The sequence below is a fragment of the Culex quinquefasciatus genome, chromosome 3, assembly GCF_015732765.1.
Source record: "Culex quinquefasciatus strain JHB chromosome 3, VPISU_Cqui_1.0_pri_paternal, whole genome shotgun sequence".
Lineage (NCBI taxonomy): Eukaryota > Metazoa > Arthropoda > Insecta > Diptera > Culicidae > Culex > Culex quinquefasciatus.
In genome coordinates this window covers 49,814,775-49,835,620 of record NC_051863.1, presented here as the reverse complement: position 1 = coordinate 49,835,620, position 20,846 = coordinate 49,814,775, and the positions used below count along the sequence as shown (strand labels likewise).

The 20,846-nt window shown below is 36.5% G+C and overlaps 2 protein-coding genes across 3 annotated transcripts; both read right to left on the bottom strand.

Annotated features, from left to right (window-relative positions):
- Positions 1–2,016: 2,016 nt before the first annotated feature.
- On the bottom strand, positions 2,017–10,999 carry LOC6046270 (zinc metalloproteinase nas-14). Of its 2 annotated transcripts, XM_038266224.1 has the most exons (13): positions 10,857–10,999; positions 10,606–10,791; positions 10,232–10,549; positions 10,025–10,167; positions 9,841–9,945; positions 9,355–9,384; positions 8,978–9,037; positions 8,872–8,913; positions 7,203–7,262; positions 7,015–7,056; positions 2,460–2,486; positions 2,230–2,283; positions 2,017–2,166 (listed from the first exon to the last, which is right to left on the bottom strand). In XM_038266224.1, exons 1-13 carry the CDS (start codon positions 10,990–10,992, stop codon positions 2,131–2,133), a joined length of 1,239 nt encoding a protein of 412 aa, XP_038122152.1. In that variant the 5' UTR covers positions 10,993–10,999; the 3' UTR covers positions 2,017–2,130. The 2 variants fall into 2 exon arrangements, with proteins under 2 accessions (XP_038122152.1, XP_038122153.1); XM_038266225.1 differs by lacking the exons at positions 7,015–7,056; positions 7,203–7,262 and having other exon boundaries at positions 2,021–2,166.
- A 4,436-nt stretch (positions 11,000–15,435) lies between these two features.
- LOC6046273 (astacin) lies at positions 15,436–16,991 on the bottom strand. The gene is made up of 5 exons (XM_001863464.2): positions 16,504–16,991; positions 16,262–16,444; positions 15,878–16,195; positions 15,673–15,815; positions 15,436–15,616 (listed from the first exon to the last, which is right to left on the bottom strand). The coding sequence occupies exons 1-5, from the start codon at positions 16,634–16,636 to the stop codon at positions 15,521–15,523; spliced, it is 873 nt and encodes a 290-aa protein (XP_001863499.2). The 5' UTR covers positions 16,637–16,991; the 3' UTR covers positions 15,436–15,520.
- Positions 16,992–20,846: the final 3,855 nt, after the last annotated feature.

The following is a 20,846-nucleotide window of genomic DNA, read 5'->3' as shown; positions in this document are numbered from 1 at the left end:
TAAATCAGGCATCGAAAGTAAGCCGATTAACTCTGGCCATCCGCTGATTGGAAATGGGTACTTCAAATCTGCACGATTGGAAAATTGAAGTGAAACCGATGACGCCACTTGCAGATTTTCCCAGGGGGAAAAAGGGGGAATGATAAAGCTTGAGAGCTCTTAGTTCATGGGGAAAAAATCGGTATTTGGTTTAGTCATACACACACACGTGCACACAAAAAACCGCACACCAACTGCATTCTATACTCGTCTATAAAGTACTGGGTTGGGCTGGTGATTATAAATTTGATCTGATTGACTTTTCGTCTGAGGTTTCCTACATTCACTTCATCTAGCGTATTGTATGAGCTAGGCGGATTTGGGGACGGATCGGGTAAAGTTTAAAATAGTGAATATAACAAAATTAACAAAAACGGAAAATCAAAAAAGGGTAACAAAGTTGTCAACACCCCTCCCTGCTCCTCCAAATGTGTTACGTAATATTTGAATGAACCCGTTGCAAAAAATTATGAATCTCTTTATTTTTTACCATTTTTTGATCCATTTGATACACGGAAAAAAATCAGATCCCAAAATCATTAACATTCAAATAAAAAAAATCGTTGGGAACTGATATTTCTCCGCGTAGATAAGTGAGCATATTTCTTAAAAATAATCAAATAAATTGAAAAAGATAGCTTAACTTAAAAATATATATTTTATCTGATTGAAGTTTAATTAAAATTCAATTAATGGACTTTACTTTGGTAATTAAAAAAAGCTTTTGATTGAAAATAAGTTTTGGTGAATCATCTTAAATCAATCAAAATTATTGGAAATTACTGGATATTACCCCAGCGAACCCACCCGAACTAAAGGAAAAGTTCTCACCGATTCAATTTTCCAACTTTGCACCGGGTTTTGATTGAGCCCATATTGAAATCATATATAGATGGCCCCAATACGGGGGGAAGGTTGGACCGGTGCCCGGCTGGACGGAAAGTTTGCTGGTGTTAACCGCAGACTACTCTCTCTCTCCCTCTCTCTCTTTCTTTCTGTCTGTCTATTGGCAGATGGTCATCCCGGAATCGAGTATCCAGAGCAAGTGCATCATCGATGCCCCGCCGGGCTACCCCGAAAGTCAATATGGCTTAACTGACCAAACTGGGAACGGGTTCGGACGGACGGTGGACAGATTGGTGGTGGGATTGAAATTGAAAAGTTCGGGGTTGCTTCTTGGACTTTGGATGGGATTATAGGGCTTTGTGATTGCTTTTAGGGATCGAGTATGATTGGACAAATTGACTAGATCTTAGAATACGAAATGAAGAGAAAAAGACACAGATTTTGCATCGAAAATAATGTTCACATAATCTCAGGTAAAGCACCTGATTCACTCCATGACCGGATTCTGGTCAGACGGTCCGGCCTCGGGGTTCATTATTCTAACATTTTTATTGCCACCACTAGGAGCAAACAACCTTCGTATTAGAAATAATTTATTGGTAATTGGAATTTTATTGTCTGACTTTTATCTGCTTCCTATTATCACACAAATACACAGAGGTGAAGACCAAGGTAGGATCCTTTTTGAATCTACACAAAAGGTGGACGATATGGCTTCCTATAGAGGGGAACGACCCCGAAATGGCCATTAGGGTTTGGCCTTTGACTAACGAGTGGCAACATCCTCGAAAAAAAGGTTGCCAGGAAAATCAACTCTATTATGCTCATCCCAGATGATGGGATTTGGAGGGGCTACCTGGCTGGAAATGGGACCAGATGATTCATTATGCATGGAAATCTAACTTAGTTGATGCTGTGAGTCGGTATCGAAGAAAAGGAATTTCACAGGCAAATAAGAAAGTAAACAAATATCATGAAATTTTCTATTTTTTATTTAGGATTTTAATCATATAAACAAAAAAAGATTCGTTTGTTGCATTTCTTGACTTTTTTTTTTGATAAGGTCCTATAAACAAATGTAAATATTGAGTGTATCCCGCTTACTCCGATGGACTTTGACATAAGGTGTGAAAGGGATACACTCAATGTTTACATATGTTTATAGGACCTAATCAAAAAAAGTCTAGATTTGTTTCTTGCCAGAACAAAGTAACAGGTTACTCAGAAGATGTCTCCGGAGAATCCTCAGAACCGGAGACACCAATCATCCGGCCTCGGGGTCTATATATAAAATAAGAATATTTTAACAAGTGGATTCAACAGAAATTGTGCTAAAACGCTTACCGTAGTCTTCACGGTGGTGGTCGACACTGTGGTTGTAGGCTTCGCTGTAGTTGTCTGACAAAATAATGATTAAATACAATTTGTTTAAAATTTGGCCAGGAGCTTGAAAATTTTATAAATATAATAATAATGTAGTGTCAACATCCTCCGGATATGATTAACGATTTAGAATGATATTTCAGTTGTTGAACCCTTTCTCTATTATATATAATTTGAAACCTTTAACTTACCGTTGTCGGTGCTGCCGTTGTTGTAGGCTACAATATAAAAAGAAAGATTTATTTCAGATAACATTAATTTCCAAATCTTTCACAACTGGGAATAAATCTTGCTGGTTTGTTAGACAGCAATAATTACAGTACTACTTAACTATTTCAATTTTAGTAACCGTTTACAACGAAAATTAGTGTTACAACATTTGTAAATGAGGATAAACCCCTCCCAGCCATGATCATAATCGAGTTTTTTTTCGTTTTTGTTTACCGCGACTAACTTGGATGAAAAATTAATTGGTGTAATTCAATGTTTCCAAGAGGGTTTTGCAAGAAGAATTTGTTAAATAGTATTCGAGAAATTTAATATGAAGTTAAAAATATTATTGAAGCACTGGAGCTACCAAGGTTGTTAGAATATTAAATATTTAAAACATGTATATTATTCTTGACCTCAAACCAGTAGGACTTGTTCCGGAAAAATCATATTTTTTGCATAATTTTTGTTTTCATTTCAACTTTATGTGCCGATTGGCATGTTATTGTTATTTATATTCTCTCAAACAGCTCACAGAGACAAATTTGACAGCAATTTTATGGATGTGGAGCATGGATTCATTTTGCTCACTGTCCAAAAACTTTGATAAACAAATAATACTTCTAAAAAAAAAAAAAATATGAACATGTTTCTAAAAATATATTTTTTTAAAGTTCAGAAAATTCGCTATAAAATTTTCTAAAAGACATTGAAGATTGGATCTCGGGTTGCTGAGATACACCCGCTTTAAAAAAAGAAACAGGAAAATTGAAGTTTTTTAAGTCTCACCCAAACAACCCACCATGTTCTAATGTCGATATCTCAGCAACTAATGGTCCGATTTTCAATGTTGAAACATGAAACATTCGTGAAATTTTCCGATCTGTTCGGAAACAATATTTTGAAATTGCTTTAATCGAGACTAACATTTCAAAAGGGTGTTTTATTGAAAGTTTTGGCCTTTTTGAAATGTTAGTCTTGATTCAAAAAATTTAAAAGTCTCTTAGACAATTTTATAGCGAATTTTCTGAACTTTTCAAAAAATATTTTTAGAAATGGTCACTCGTGGTCACTATTTTTAAAAATCGAAAAACAGCAAATATTTCGCTAATATCAAACTATCAGTGGCTGTTCCGACAACACTGCCGCCAGTCGCGGCAAAACAGACACGGTCGCAGCAACGCCGCAAAACGCGTCGACGCGACGCGTTGGCTACAACTGTCACAACAAAACAGAGAGACAGACAGAAAGAGCGAGGAGGAAATAAACACGAAGAAAGAGTGGTTAGCGATAGGGAGAAAGTTTGTTGACATCGAAGAAGAAGTTCACGCGGAAAAGTAGTTGCGCAAAAAAGTAGTTTGTGCGGGATTATTTGCGAGGTGAATTATTTGTGCGCGTAGGTCGGACGATCACAAGAACACGGATAAAACACTCGGTGAGCTAAAAAGTGCATGCAACAACAGAACAACAAACTAAAACCCCTAACTCCTAGTAGTACGGACTTCAGACCGTTTGGCCAGGACAGAACAGGACAGTACAGACGGAACTGACGTGCCAGGATCACAGGTAACACGTAATTAACCTAAGTTAGTACAAAAGTGATAACTAACAATAGACAACACACAGATTTGGCACGAAGAACAACAAGTTAAAATCTCAGCAGAGCCCGGTGCAGTCATTGCTGCTGGGGTGAATTGTAAGTTGTTGCACAAGTTGAAAGTAAAGTTATAAGTAAAATAATGAATTAAAATTACTGATAGGACTTAAGGATCGGTGGATTGTGCAAGGAGTAGGAAGGAATTTCTGTACGGAAGCGAACTAAAAAATGTAAGACGTACACACACATGTAAATAAGTACAAAACAAACTAAAATTGAACTTTTCAATATATTTTCAACAGTTTGATCTGCTGCGAAGCGGCTGATGCACAAAATTTGGGTTTTTATTCCGCCACCGTCCGAACAGTGGCTATATCTTGAAAACAGAGCCCTTTATCAAAAAATCTGCACAAGACTTTTCGATTTCAAATTCAGTTTTACATTAAAAAATTACGTCAAATTTGTTTTTGCATGAAATCTCGATTTTTTCCAAAAATTCTATTTTTCAAAAATTCATAACTCGGTGACCATGTTACTCTATGGCTCAAAAGTTGCGGGTTTTTGTCGCCTAAAACATATCAAAAAATCTCGAAAATCGAAAAATACGTATTTTGGGAAATTGAGTTTTTTGAAAAAAAAGTTGATTAAAAAATTTGCAATTTTTTTTCCCTGTACCTATTTTTTTCTCAATAGTCCTCAATAGTACCTACAACTTTGCCCAAGACACCAAATTGATCAGAAAATTCACTCAAAAGTTACAGTAAAGTAAAAAAGTAAATCTTTCCCTGTTCCTGAGGGGAACACCCGTGAAGAGTATCGGGGCCGGCATTTACAAAGCGGATTCAGTGGCAGTTTTTCACTCAACTAATGTTAACATGTTAAGTTAATGTTAACATTCCATAGGTCGCCTCCCTAAGGTGTCGTGATAAGGTCCAGTTTGTGACGATACACTACCTTCCCTTTACTAAGCAATCGAATCCAGAAGGGAAAAGATCACCAGTTGTGTTGGTCCGAGCCGGGATTTGAACCCCGATCTACCGCTTACGAGGCGGAAGCGTTACCACTAGGCTACGTGGCTCGGTCATCAAAAGTTACAGCCGTTTGAATATTTACGTACCCTTTTTGTATGGAGACTTGTATGGGTGAACAAATGACACAAAATAGCTTATTTGTTCATAGGGAAAGCTTCCACAAAGTTTGAGCCAAATAAAAAAAAATACAATTAAAATCTATTTCCACTTTTGTAAAATTAGTCAATATTTATATTTTCTTGAAGATGTATAATTTTTTTACTAGCATTCAAACCATTTATTTTTCCACTCACTCATTTTGACCATTAAGATTTATGTTCTTGACAATATTGTTGCAAAATATTATTCAAAACCACACACAGTAAAAAATATTGTAAATTTGGAAGGTGTAATTTTGGAATGTTGAATATTACTTCTTATATGATGTAATTTTACCTCAAATTAGACTGAAAAAGTGTCATTACACCAGAAAATTGGTAAAATTAGACATTTTCAGTTGTATTATTACACATTTTTTCTGATATAAAAGTAGTAGTACCCCTTCCCAGATGTAATATTATCATGATTTTTTTTACTGTGCAGAATCAGAATCATTTTAGATAAATTTGAAATTTTCCGGGAATTCCCGGGAATATTTTTTATTTGGCTATTACTGTTGTCCTAGCCGAGATAGGGTGACTCTGAAAATTTGAATTTTAGAAATGATAATTGGTAACGCGAATCAGTACCGTTGATCGGTGTTGGTTCAACTCCCACCTGCACCAAGTGGAATCTTTATCGACATCTCTGAAACATTACTAGCAGGTGTTGTAATACTTTAATATCGTTGCTTTAAAACAAAGAAAAGAACATGAGTAAAAAAAAATGAACTTTTCTTTGTTTTAATCGATTTTAGCTTTCTTGAACGTAAATAGATGGCTGTTAGTAGAACTTTTAGGAAAACAAGTTTGAGAGTCTAAAAACCAGCCTAACATTTGAAAAGGTCGTATGAAACTTTAAAACGCAGTTTTGACGGTGTCTGAGCCTATATCGCTATATTTGTATTTGTTTTTAACAGATTCTTCGGAAAAGTGGAAGAAGTTCATAAACAAGTTTCCGAGGTACAGCTTTTTCATTTTTTTTGTAAACCAGCCGTAGCTTGAAAATTAAAGCAATAACCTGTACATTGTTGATTAAAATGTTTGTTATATTAAACATTGTTTTAGGCAAGATATTTAAATCCTCAAACTATTAGTCAGCCCAACTAATAAGCTGTCATTTGCGTTCAAAAGAGCTTAAATAAGTTGCACGAAGCAAAGTTGAGACTTTTTCCGAAATCAACAATTGTTGGAACCATGGCTTGGACCACCCTAATGGCAAACTACAAAAAAAAAAAAACGTGTCTGCTTAGGAACTTGGGCCAAGGAACCTTCTGATCATATTTGGGAAATTTAAATATTTTGGTTTAACTTTTCAGGGACCATCCATAAATCATCTGGACACTTTTTTTAATTTCTAACCTCCCTCTTGTGAACAAATGACTTGCAAAAAAAAGAAATGCTCTACCAAACCACAAAAAAATGTATCGAGCGTGGACAACCGTTAAATTAAATTAACAACTGGCATCTCAGTTGAAACTTCTACAAGTTTTCATTAGATGTTGGATTTTTTTTTCGCAAAGTTTTGTTTAAGTGAGGCATCTTAGTTGAAACAACTAAACTAAATGTTTGCATTTTATGTTAATGTTTTCATTTTTTGTGAAACATTTTCGCGAAATTAGTTGAAGTTCACCTACACTAATCTTCTTCAAATTTGGATCAGTGATTCTACCCCAACTTATTGAGAAGATACATTTATTTTAGTTTTCCCTATTTTTTAATGAAGTTAAGTACAAACAAGATTTTGAATAACATAAAAAACATGACTTACCTTTGCTGTTGTAGTAGTTGTAGCTGCCGTAGTAGTGGTTGGCTGTGAAAGCAAAAACAATTGAAACCATTGATACTACAGCGTTTTCAGAAAAATCTGTCACCGCGCCACCATTTGCTTTGCTTCCGCGCCAAAGGAGTGCGGTGACAGATTTCTCTAATATCCTATTCTAAAACGGAAATTTCTACCTTGGCAGTTGTAGTTGTGGTAGTAGTAGTAGTAGTTGTTGTAGGTGCGGCCGTTGTGGTCTGAAAGGCAATAATTTGATTTGTAATGATTGATCTTGATCTCGATTAAAATCATAACAGGGGTTTTCGTCAAAGTTATTTACATTGAATGCGATTACATTTTCTTTTATGTCTATGCTCAAATTAGACTGAAAAAGTGTCATTACACCAGAAAAGTGGTAAAATTAAACATTTTCAGTTGTATTATTACACATTTTTTCTGATATAAAAGTTGTATCCCTTCCCAGATGTAATATTACAATGATTTTTTTTTACTGTGCAGAATCAGAATCATTTTTGATAAATTTGAAATTTTCCGGTAATTCCCGGGAATTTTTTTATTTGGCTATTGCTGTTGTCCTAGCCGAGATAGGGTGACTTTGAAAATTTGAATTTTAGAAATGATAATTGGTAACGCGAATCAGTACCGTTGATCAGTTGTTGGTTCAACTCCCACCTGCACCAAGTGGAATCTTTATCGACATCTCTGAAACATTACTAGCAGGTGTTGTAATACTTTAATATCGTTGCTTTAAAACAAAGAAAAGAACATGAGTAAAAAAAATTAACTTTTCTTTGTTTTAATCGATTTTAGCTTTCTTGAACGTAAATAGATGGCTGATAGTAGAACTTTTAGGAAAACAAGTTTGAGAGTCTAAAAACCAGCTCAACATTTGAAAAGGTCGTATGAAACTTTAAAACGCAGTTTTGACGGTGTCTGAGCCTATATCGCTATATTTGTAATTGTTTTTAATAGATTCTTCGGAAAAGTGCAAGAAGTTCATAAACAAGATTCTGAGGTACAGCTTTTTAATTTTTTTTGTAAACCAGCCGTAGCTAGAAAATTAAAGCAATAACCTGTACATTGTTGATTAAAAATAATGTTTGTTATATTAAACAATGTTTTAGGCAAGATATTTAAATCCTCAAACTATTAGTCAGCCCAACTAATAAGCTGTAATTTGCGTTCAAAAGAGCTTAAATAAGTTTCACGAAGCAAAGTTGAGACTTTTTCCGAAATTAACAATTGTTGGAACCATGGCTTGGACCACCCTAATGGCAAACTACAAAAAAAAAAAAAAAACGTGTCTACTTAGGAACTTGGGCCAAGGAACCTTCTGATCATATTTGGGAAATTTAAATATTTTGGTTTAACTTTTCAGGGACCATCCATAAATCCGATCTGGACACTTTTTTAATTTCTAACCTCCCTCTTGTGAACAAATGACTTGCAAAAAAAAAAAAAAGAAATGCTCAACCAAACCACAAAAAAATGTATCGAGCGTGGACAACCGTTAATTTAATTTATTATTTAAATAACAACTGGCATCTCAGTTGAAACATCTACAAGTTTTCATTAGATGTTGGATTTTTTCGCAAAGTTTTGTTAAAGTAAGGCATATTAGTTGAAACAACTAAACGAAATGTTTGCATTTTATGTTAATGTTTTCATTTTTTGTGAAACATTTTCGCGAAATTAGTTGAAGTTCACCTACACCAATGTTCTTCAAATTTGTATCAGTGATTCTACCCCAACTTATTGAGAAGATACATTTATCTTAGTTTTCCCTGTTTTTTAATAAAGCTAAGTACAAACAAGATTTTGAATAACATAAAAAACATGACTTACCTTTGCTGTTGTAGTAGTTGTAGCTGCCGTAGTAGTGGTTGGCTGTGAAAGAATAAACAATTACAACCATTGATACTAAAAACTATTCTAAAACGGAAACTTCTACCTTGGCAGTTGTAGTTGTGGAAGTAGTAGTAGTAGTTGTTGTAGGTGCGGCCGTTGTGGTCTGAAAGGCAATAATTTGATTTGTAATGATTGATCTTGATCTCGATTATAATCATAACAGGGATTTTCGTCGATGTTATTTACATTGAATGCGATTACGTTTTCTTTTATGTCTATGCTGAAGTATTCCTTTTTTAAGGGAAATTCTTACTTTTTTCAAGGAAGTAATAATGCAGTCGAAACTATGACGACCCCGGAGTCGAAGTTGTTTTTAATTGTCTTGGCTACTTTTTAGTAGTTTTGATTAAACTTTTGTATCGTGAAATGTTATGAATGTTCATTCGAAATAAGATGTGTTGCAATAGAAAGGATACTTACCGTCGGCAAGATTGTTGTTGTAGTGATTGGCTGAAAGAATATTGTAACGGGTTATTAAAAACGTAAAAAAAAGTATAAGAAATTTATCGTATATAGAAAGAAGAACAAAACTTTGTGATAATAACATCATTATACGAGCCACATAATGGAAAATTGAAAAAAAAACTACTCAATTTGGATTTTCATGTCTAAACAAGGATTAGTCAAATCATCACACAAAATATGTCATGATTCAAGGCTATAATGTAGGTCATCAATTTAACTTCAACACGAAAACAAAAAAACAATTCTCGAAATCGTGAATTAAATTCACGAATGCGAGAACCACGAAGGAATATATGCACGTTTATAGTGCAAATGCACCATACTCATGAATAAATTCCTTCGTGGTTCTCACATTCGTGAACTTAATTCACGATTACGAGAATTGATTTTTTTTCTTTGAATCCTCAGTGATTTTAAGCAGAGTTGAAGAAAAGCTCTTACCGCAGCGGTGGTTGTTACAGTGTTGTTACAGTACATGTAGTTGACAGCAAGGATGTCAGGCGTCGACAGTCCGGTTTTGTTTCCAAAGTCTCCGGTCCACGGTTGCTGACATCACAAGGAAAAAAAACAACAAAAATTATAACTCACCATTACTTTACCCAGTTACAGTTACAATAAATCTTACAATATTGTTCATCACCGGTCTGCTGTAGTTCACGGCGCCTCCCCACTTGGAGTAGTGCATCACGCTACCGTAGTAGTACGGAATTCCGTACAGCTCAACCTGCGCTGGCGCCATTTTGGCAAAGTTTGCGTTGTAGAATGAAGCTAAAATTGGTTTTATAAACAACATTACACCAAAAACTCTTCGCACATTTTGTGAAATTCATACTTGTCTGATACTGGGTGGCCAATGCTCCAGTGTCGATCGTCACCCAGTCGTCACGATCCGGTCGGGTGAACTCGTGGTAGAATCCGATGGCGTGCATCAGCTCGTGGGCGACGGTTCCCGTAGTCATGCAACTCGGGGTCTGCAGGTTCACGTGGTTGTAGTTGTTGTTCATGCTATGACCTACGTACGACCAGCATCCGGATGCACTGTTGTCAATGGTGATGAAGGTAGCCTGGTTGGTGTAGGGCACAAACCGTACGCACGTTGTTTGAGCGTACTGGGTCATTGCCTTCTGAATGGTGGAGACTTCGGTGGCAGCTAAAGGTACAGGTTTTAAAAACTCAATTTCGCCATATCAATCCACATGAACTTACAAAAGTTTCCTGTAATCACGTAAGGAACGATGGCGTCTGGCCATCTAATGTTTGTGTAGATGTTTGGAATAGCGTTCTGGGCTTCCTCAGGCTTCAGCATAATATCCATCTGGTAGTAGTAACCGATTCCAAGCTCGAACGGAAAGGTCTTGTTCACTCCACGCTTATAGGTGCGATGACGACGTCCTGTGAACGGATTCAAGGATTCATAAGTCATGATCATTCTTTCAGCCACACTTTATCCAACTAACCAACTTCCGCGTACGGTCTGGTCGCAAAATTTCGTTCACCACGACGATGTTTTTTACCGATTGGAATACGGTAGTCGTGGGTCAAACCCAGTCCGACCAACACAACCAGTATCACTATTAGGCTTAAGCTGTTCATTTTGGGAGCAACTGCTAAGACCATTGCGATGTTCAGCGTTTTTATAACGAAATTTACAGCAAATAAAATGTTTCTCTCACCATAGAATAAATATAAGAACTGATGAAAGAAACACGGAAATCAAACAGCTGTGTTGTCAAGCGTCTTTTTTCAAATTTCAATAAGCCATTGCATTGATCAATTTCGTCCTCTATTGAACAAGGTTAGGACAACCAGTCACAATACAAATTCATTCATCTTTAGCAGAACGTTCATAGATCGAATGAAACCAATTGTTCGCCGTGTTTATCTCATCAAACTGGAAAAAGCTCTCCAGTCTGATGTATCTGTATACATTCCATACGTCTAGACATAATTTCAAAAAAGTCCAAAGATCATAGTTGGATATGGTCCCAGGTAAGAACAGACAATTCATTGTTGTGTTCTTAACACTTATGTGGGAATCGAAAAATAATATCTTCTTGATCAGTCTACGATTAGCATATTAGAAGCGAGTCAGACGTGCGTCCCTCACAAACCAAAAAAGTGCAAAAAACCAGCAGGATCGGCAGATTTGAAGAAGCTAAAGAATGCCGAAGCGCTACCTGCAAAGCCAGGCAGTTTGAGCAAGGACGCTCAAAAATCGTCTGGAAACCAGTTCGCTACCCTCCCTGTGGACGTGAGCGAGAAGGAAGAGTTTGAACGACGGGAAAAGTTGCCACCCATTTTTGTGAAAACATCGTCATCGGATTCGGTGCGAAAGTGGCTGACCGGGTTTATCAAATCTGGTGCTTTACGAGCTTCCATTCGCTTGTGTGCTGATGGACTCAAAATTCTGCTACCTACCAGAAAGGATTACAACTACGTTCGGCATTTCCTGAACAACACAAAGATTGAATACTACAGCCATGACGATCCAGGTAAACGCCCCATGAAACAGGTCCTCCGAGGCCTGTACGACATGGATGTGAGTGTGCTGAAAGAAGAGCTCAAAACTCTTAAGTTGAACGTGATCGAAGTCTTCAAGATGACGAGACACAACAAGGACATCAAGTATCGTGATCAACTGTACCTGGTTCATCTCGAGAAAGGTTCGACAACGCCGTCTGAGCTGAAAGCAGTTCGGGCAATTTTCAACATCATCGTGTCTTGGGAACGTTATCGTCCAGTGCACCGTGACGTGACACAGTGTTCGAACTGTTTGCAGTTTGGACATGGTGGAAGGAACTGTTTCATCAAGAGTCGTTGTGCAACCTGCAGAGGTGAGCACAAAACACAAGCTTGCGAAACAATCAACGAGAACATCGAAGCGTAATGCTTCAATTGCGGCGGCGACCATTCTACAAAACGAGCTGAGTTTGTAAAAAATCGGACTTTCACGGACGTGGATTTTCCTGCTTTGGCGTCACCTGGAGCGGGATCTGCTCGAGTGGTTTCAAATCTGCAGCCACTGCCGTTGAATCAGCGGCAAAAAGTTGCAGAGAATACAACACCTCCTGGCTTCAGTCAGCAACCGAGGGAAAACCAACCAGCATCAACGGATGAAGGCATGTTTTCATCACAAGAACTTCTGAACATTTTCATCGAGATGACAACAACTCTGCGTGGGTGCAAAACTCGCTAGGAACAAGTAAGAACCCTTGGAGCATTCATCTTAAAATACAGTTCGTAGTTTACTCGTTCTAATGATTTTGAATTTTTCAATGAATTTAGTTTTTTAGTTTTAAGTTAGGATTAGTTGTTAAAGAGATTTTTTTTTACCCAAATGTATTCGATTCAATGCAAAAATGTAAAACAATTTGAAGTAAATAAATGAATGTGAACAGTTAATAATAAAACAAAAAGTACAATAAAGATGAAGAGCATTTAGCCATACCACTTAGAATGTAAATGAAATGTAATTATTATAAGAAAGTTCAATAAAGACATATTTAATTTCAAAAAAACATTCATATCTTCTTGATCATTTCACCCCAAATGTACACGAAAAAGTTGAAAATTTAAATCAATTTCCTCCGATTAAGCTAACAATTTGTTGGGTAGTTTATACTGTCAAATTATGCAAGAATCGCAAAATCAATTTAGAAATATATATTTTATATATTTATTTTTTACTTTTTTGACTTTGTGGATCGTTTCAAAACCGTCCCAAAACTTTCAGGGGAAATTGGGGCAAGACGACCATATGAGGCAAGAGGAACCAAAACATTCTTTTATAAGAAATACTTGATAATGCCTATAATTTAAAATTAACTACTTTATCAAAAGCGTTGTAAGTTATTTTAGATTTCAAATTTGTTTTTGGATTTTAAAATGATTTTTGAAATTCAGTTTGTCGATTATTCTGTATTCCGATTTAAAAAAAAAACAACATATTTTTGATATCAGTTTTTTTTTAAATTTAAATCCTGAGCGGCCGTGGCTGACTGGTTCCGGTGTTCGTTTTGTAAATTAATGTTCGTGGGTTCTCGATGCCCATCCGCTCCCTACGAGAAAAGTCAGAAACATTCGAAATACTTAGATACACTAGAAATACTGAATATGAACGAAAAATCGAAGTCGCTTGAGGTGGGGTTCGATCACCCGTCCTTTGGATTGGTAAGCAAAAATGCTAACCATTACGCCATCACGGCGTGGTGAGCTATGACTGGAATTAGGAATGCTGTTACTAAGAACTAACCAACTAAATAACGTTTGAATCCGATTGATGCAAACGTTATTCAGGGCAGGGCTTGTCGATTCAAGCTGAGGTACCTCGCGTTCGGCTAGCCAGCGTAGAAATGGGTCACCGAAGCTCGGCAGAGCTAACACCATCCAACTGCCTATGAGTAATTTTCCGCCAACTCACACAGCAGTTGCCTCGACCACTCTTCGATTTGCGTGAAACTTTGTCCTAAGGGGTAACTTTTGTCCCTGATCACGAATTCGAGGTCCGTTTTTTGATACCTCGTGACGGAGAGGCTGTACAACCCCTTGAATTTTTGAACATTCGAAAAATAGGTGTTTTTCAATAATTTGCAGCCTGAAACGGTGATGAGATCTTGGATGAGATAGAAATTTTGTGTCAAAGGGACTTTTTTTTTTGTAAAATTAGACGTCCGATTTGATGGCGTGCTCAGAATTCCAAAAAAACGCATTTTTCATCGAAAAAAAAACACTAAAAAGGTTTTAAAAACTCTGCCATTTCCCGTTACTTGACTGTAATTTTTTTTGGAACATGTCATTTTATGGGAAATTTAATGTACTTTTCGAATCTACATTGACCCAGAATTACAATTACAAAATAATTGCTATATAGACATAAGAGGTTTGCTTATAATCATCACGAGTTATGGCGATTTTACGAAAAAAAGTTTTGAAAAAGTTGGTCGTCGTTGATCATGGCCGTTCACGGTCACCCGCGACAGACACGGACGACGAAACAAAGAGAAACGTGAATAGTAACTTTTTCAAAACTTTTTTTTCGTAAAATCGCGATAACTCGTAATGTTTATAACCAAATCCCTTATGTCTATATATCATTTTTTTTGTAGTTGTCTGCTCTATAACTTTGTACAACATTGTTACACTCTAAAAAATAACCCTGTAAAGTTAGAAAAAACACAAAATTTTAAAATGATTTTTTTTTTAATTTTGAAAATTCAAAATTTCAAAATCGGGCTTCGTCATGAACACGGGATATGTCTTGGGAGTCTTCACCCAAAATTTCAGCCAATTTGGTCCGTCCCATCTCAAGACATCGTGGCACCCGTTAACCAACTTGGTGTTCAGAGAAAAACGCTCAGAAAGTTAGACAGTTAGCTTTGCGCATGGCAAAATTCGTAGCTTAAATCGTGTCTAACTCAGTCCATTCATGAAATATCTTCATGAAACTTTCAGGAATGATTGAAAATCATCTTTTAAGTGGATTTGATAAATTTTTAATAATTTGAAATTTTGTGATTTTCTACATGTATGTAACCCCTTAAATTTCCCTTACTTTGACATGCTCCAAAAAATTTTACAGTCAAGTAACGGAAAATGGCAGAGTAAAAAAAAATTAGTGTTTTTTTTTCGATGAAAAATAGGTTTTTTTCAGAATTCTGAGTACGCCATCAAATCGGGCGTCCAATTTTACATAAAAGTCCCTTTGACACCAAATTTCTATCTCATCAACGTTTCAGGCTGCAAATTATTGAAAAACTCCTCTTTTTTCGCATGTTCAAAAATTGAAGGGGTCGTACCGCCCCTCCGTCACGACGTATCAAAAAACGGACCTAGGATTCGTGATCAGGGACAAAAGTTACCCTTAGGACAAAGTTTCGCGGAAATCTAAGAGGGGTCGGGGCAAATTTTCCCGATTTCGTGTGAGTTTGTAGAGAATTAACCTTTTTTTTAATGACATGTTTTCATCAAACAAAGTTTTTAGTAAATCAACGTCGTTTATGTTGCAATATATTTATTAATTAATAAGAATTTTTAAATCAGCAAATATGTCCAATCTTTTAACCAATCGGTGTTGCTGGAGACAAGGCATGAGGATAGCATCATTGAAAACTAAGAATATGTTTTATAGCGCCGAGCTTTTGCAGTACATAGAGTTGACAGCTTGGACATCTGTTGTTGCAAGTCCGATTTTGTTGCCGAAATCTCCAACCCATGGTTTCTGAAATTTTAAATCATATGGGTAAACGAAGTTTAAATATTTGATGATTTTTGTACCAAGTTTTTCATAACGGGTCTGCTGTACGAAACGGCACCTCCCCACTTGGAGTAGTGCATCACGCTACCGTAATTGTACGGAATACCGTACAGCTCAGCCTGCTGGGGTGTCAGCTTTTCAAAGTTTGCTTCGAAGAACTCGGCTGTAAGGAAAAATAAAATGAATTGTTGTTTTTGTTTGAGTGTTGAAAACAAAAAAACGCACTCGTCTGATACTTTGGAGCTAAAGCTCCCATGTCAATTGAAACGTAATCGTCACGATCCGGACGTGAGAACTCATGGTAGAAGCCTAGGGCGTGCATCAGCTCGTGGGTGACGGTTCCCGTAGTGATACAGCTTGGGATCTGCAGATTAACTTGGTTGTACTGGTTGTCCAAACTTCTTCCCACGTAGGACCAACATCCGGAAGCGCCGTTGCCAATGGTGATGTACTCTGCTTCAGAAGTACGAGGCACAAATCGGACGCAGGTCGTTTGGGCGTACTGGTCCATGGCCGATTTGATGATGGACACGTTGGCGGCCGCTTGAATGATTTGGTGAATGCAATATGAAATTAACAGGTGAATTGTACAATTCTTAAAATACTCACAAAAAGTTGAGGAGATAACGTATGGCACAACAGCGTTAGGCCACCTTATGTCGTCTTCCAAAGGGATTGCGTTCCGGTGAACCTCTGGTCTCAACATGATGTCAAACTGGTAATAATAACCAACTCCAAGCTCAAAGGGATGAGATCGGTTGACCCCACGACGGTAGCTGTGGTGGCGCTTTCCTTAAAAAAAAAACAAATTTTCATTCATTTTTCTCAAACAGTATTTCAAATGAACTCACCAACTTCCGGGCGTGGTTTGGTTGCAAAATTAGCATCGCCACGTTTGTGGCCGCGATTGATTGGGACGCGAAAATTGCCGCGTTTAGCCCAGCAGATCCCGACTAGAACGGTTACAATCACTAGCAGTCGCATCTTTACTCGTTGAACTGATGATTGTCATAGTAGTTATCGAAGCATTTTATAGCAAGTTGAGCGCCTCTATGGGTTTACAGAAGAATGTTGAAATTTTTTGAGCAAACAGAAAGTAATGAGGGCCTTTGAAAATGTTTTGTGTAAAAAATATGTCAAAGCTTCCGCCACATTTCGTTCAATGGTGTCTTTTGTGATCACTAATTATTAGTAATTGGAAGAAAAATGCAGATGGATGGATTCATTGGATACGAGGAATTTGTGAAAGTGAAACTGTTGAAGATTGGATTGGCGGTTATTCGTTATTTTATTTTTTATCACAAGTCACCTTTTCATCCTTTGAGTTTCATCTGCTTTAAAAAAGTAATTGGTTAAATACTCAATTAGATTCTGTAAAAAGTTCAAAATTATTGATAATTTCCCGAGCAGACGGAAATAACTTGGGAAGGTCAGTTTTTGATATTGTGAGAAGATTGAAGTATGTTGTTAAAATAAAAAAAAATAATAACAAAGATTTGTTCGAAGAATAACTTAAACTGTTATTATGTTGTTATTGCAATAACAAACCAATAACACAGAAGGAATCATGAACGTGAGCAATTCTCTACGAAATCGGTCTTTTTTTTTGAATTTTAATTTTTGTATTTTTTAATCCGACTGAAACTTTTTTGGTGCCTTCGGTATGCCCAAAGAAGCCATTTTGCATCATTAGTTTGTGCATATAATTTTCCATACAAATTTGGCAGCTGTCCATACAAAAATGATGTAGGTAAATTCAAAAATCTGTATCTTTTGAAGGAATTTTTTGATCGATTTGGTGTCTTCGGCAAAGTTGGGGGTATGGATACGGACTACACTGGAAAAAAATAATACACGGTAAAAAAAAATGGTGATTTTTTAATTTAACTTTTTATGACTAAAACTTGATTTGCAAAAAAATGCTATTATAATTTTTTTTTTGATATGTTTTAAAGGACATAAAATGCCAACTTTTCAGAAATTTTCAGGTTGTGCAAAAAATCATTGACCGAGTTATGATTTTTTTTTAATAAATACTGATATTTTCAAAAAATCGAAATATTGGTCGCAAAAATTTTTCAACTTCATTTTTTGATGTAAAATCAAATTTGCAATCAAAAAGTACTTTAGTGAAATTTTCATAAAGTGCACCGTTTTCAAGTTAAATCCATATTTAGGTGACTTTTTTGTAAATAGTCGCAGTTTTTATTTTTTTTTAAACTAGTGCACATGTTTGCACACTTTTGAAAAAAATATTTTTGAAAAGCTGAGAAAATTCTCTGTATTTTGCTTCTTCGGACTTTGTTGATACGACCTTTAGTTGCTGAGATATTGCAATGCAAAGGCTTAAAAACAGGAAAAAAAATTTCTCAGCTTTTCAAAAATATTTTTTCCAAAAGTGTGCAAACATGTGCACTAATTAAAAAAAATGAAAAACTGCGACTATTTTCAAAAAAGTCACCTAAATATAGATTTAACTTGAAAACGGTGCACTTTATGAAAATTTCACTAAAGTACTTTTTGATTGCAAATTTGATTTTACATCAAAAAATGAAGTTGAAAAATTTTTGCGACCAATATTTCGATTTTTTGAAAAAATCAGTAGTGATTAAAAAATTCATAACTCGCTCAAAGATTTTTTGCACAACCTGAAAATTTCTGAAAAGTTGGCATTTTATGTCCTTTAAAACATATCAAAAAATAAAAAAAATAAAAATAGTGTTTTTTTGCAAATCAAGTTTTAGTCATAAAAAGTTAAATAAAAAAATCACCAATTTTTTTTACCGTGTATTATTTTTTTCCTGTGTAGTCCGTATCCATACCTACAACTTTGCCCAAGACACCAAATCGATCAAAAAATTCCTTCAAAAGATACAGATTTTTGAATTTACATACATCATTTTTGTATGGACAGCTGCCAAATTTGTATGGAAAATTATATGGACAAACTAATGATGCAAAATGGCTTCTTTGGGCATACCGAAGGCACCAAAAAAGTGTCAGTCGGATAAAAAAATACAAAAAAAAATCGAATTACCGAAATCCTAGAGAACTGCTCACGTATAACAAGATTTGTTATTTTGTGCGGAGAGGTGGAGAAGCATAATAACAAAAATTGTTATTGAACTGGTGTGTCTCCATAACAAAAAAAGTTATTGTTTTGGTTTATTTGTAATTTGCAAATAAACCTGCAGTTATCATAACTCCTCTGTACTAGTCAGGGCTGCAAAGTCGGGTACCTTCAAGTGACTTTGAATCCATACTTTGAAGAAAACTCCGACTCTGGATGCAGGATATGGCGTCACACCGACTTCAGCTCTCCAAAAATACTTCACAGATTCCAACTCAAAGTAAAAGTTGCTGAAAATTAGCTGAATCCGATGCCGTCTCCGAGGTCTCACTCCAGCTCAAACTTCAACGTCAGCTCCGACTTCCTGGCTCTGTGAAAATAATAACAGTTTTTGTTATTCACATTTCAAAAATTCTCAATAAATAAATCAATTCCCTTAGGGAATATAACAAAATTCATTAAAAAATTCAACTTTCAAAAGTTAATTTTATCGGATTAATTTTAGCTTAAGGACCCTATTTCATGGTCAAATAAATGACCACGATGAAATTGGTCAAAATTATTCCATAGTTCTAGCCAATTTAAGTAAAGTCCCTTAGGGGGTTTATCAAATAATTAATAAAATCAACTTTCAAAATTTCAACTTTTTAGAATAATTTTAGCTAAAGGACCTCTCATGGTCAAAATAATGACCCCGACGAAATTGGTCAAAATTAACCATAGTTCTAGACAATTTTAGCAAAGTCCCTTAGGGGGTATATCAAATAATAAAAAAAACAACTTTCAAAATTTCAATTTTAAGAATAATTTTAGCTTAAGGACCCCATTTCATGACCAAATTAATGACCCCGACGAAATTGGTCAAAATTATCTCATAGTTCTAGCCTATTTTAGCAAAGTCCCTTAGGGGGTATATCAAATAATTAAAAAAAATCAAATATCAAAATTTCAACTTTTTAGAATAATTTTAGCTTAAGGACCCCATTTCATGGCCAAAATATTGACCCCGACGAAATTGGAAAAAAATATCGCAAAGATCTAAAAATATTTAACAAAAGAAAAAGTCAAAGTAGTTATGTCACAGACATAACCGGAATGGCGTAGACTTACGTAAAATTTAGATATGTGGACATGTGGGTTTTCCATATATTAATTTGAATATTGAAAGGAACACCCATTCGAACGGCAAAGAGAGGAAGAGACGAAGGAATTTTAGCGAGCCGAATGGGGAGAGGGGGCATAGGGCTTGGGGGCGAGAGCAGCCTCAGAAAGCTGTGCAATCCGTCGCCCCCGAAGACCAAAATTTGTTCCTGAAATTTAAATTCAAATTAGCTCGCTGCCTCGTCCCGGGTGGGACGAGGGCAACTCTTTCAACACTAGAATTTGATGAGACGTAAATCTTTCAGAAGCGCTCGCCGCGAATGCGACGAGCTAGTTGGATGTCCCGATTGTTTAACAACCAAGGCTTGACCCACGAGAGGCTTTTCGGCGGAAGGCAGCAGGCGCGCGCCTCATCTTGTTGATGCCTCGTCCCGGGTGGGACGAGGGATGGGGATTGAAGCACCTCCGAACCACAGCAACCACGAAAGATCCTAACGGTCCGGCCATCGAGAGGCAACTGGCTGAAGGTGACGACGAGAAGGCGATGCGCACTTCTTTTCCAGTTCTGGTCCCTCTCTCCTGCTGCTGCTGCTCTGGTCTCTCTCCTGCTGCTGCTCTGAGCTTTCCTGCTGCTGCTCTGGTCTCTCTCCTGCTGCTGCTGCTCTGGGCTGAGCTTTCCTGCTGCTGCTGCTGCTGCTGCCGGTCCGACGTCTGAGACGTGAATGATGGAATGGGCTCTGGCGCACGTTCTTATGTATGATTTCGGCCCGCTACTTCCTCCATTTTCGCGACCGACACTCGGTCGCGTTGCTCGGATGATTTTCCCCTCAAAATAGGTACTTGACATTCCCGTCCGTGAGTGGGAAGCGCTCATTTTGCTTGCAAAATCTCTGCATTTTGAAAACATTTTAAAACATTCAATTGTTTCAAAAGTTAAACTATTTTGCCAACAATGAAAGTTTTATAGCAAATTGCTGAATAATTTTCGAATCGAATGGCACATAAATCGTGTCGATTCGATTA

Excerpts from the sequence above, each read along its gene's own strand:
- LOC6046270 (XM_038266224.1), bottom strand. The coding sequence starts at position 10,992 with ATGAACAGCTTAAGCCTAATAGTGATACTGGTTGTGTTGGTCGGACTG. Across the intron at positions 10,792-10,856 it reads CAGACCGTACGCGGAAGTTG|GACGTCGTCATCGCACCTAT; the intron begins GTTAGTTGGATA and ends ATCCGTTCACAG. Across the intron at positions 2,284-2,459 it reads CAACGGCAGCACCGACAACG|ACAACTACAGCGAAGCCTAC; the intron begins GTAAGTTAAAGG and ends TTATTTTGTCAG.
- LOC6046273 (XM_001863464.2), bottom strand. The coding sequence starts at position 16,636 with ATGCGACTGCTAGTGATTGTAACCGTTCTAGTCGGGATCTGCTGGGCT. Across the intron at positions 16,445-16,503 it reads CAAACCACGCCCGGAAGTTG|GAAAGCGCCACCACAGCTAC; the intron begins GTGAGTTCATTT and ends TTTTTTTTTAAG. Across the intron at positions 16,196-16,261 it reads CGTTATCTCCTCAACTTTTT|CGGCCGCCAACGTGTCCATC; the intron begins GTGAGTATTTTA and ends AAATCATTCAAG.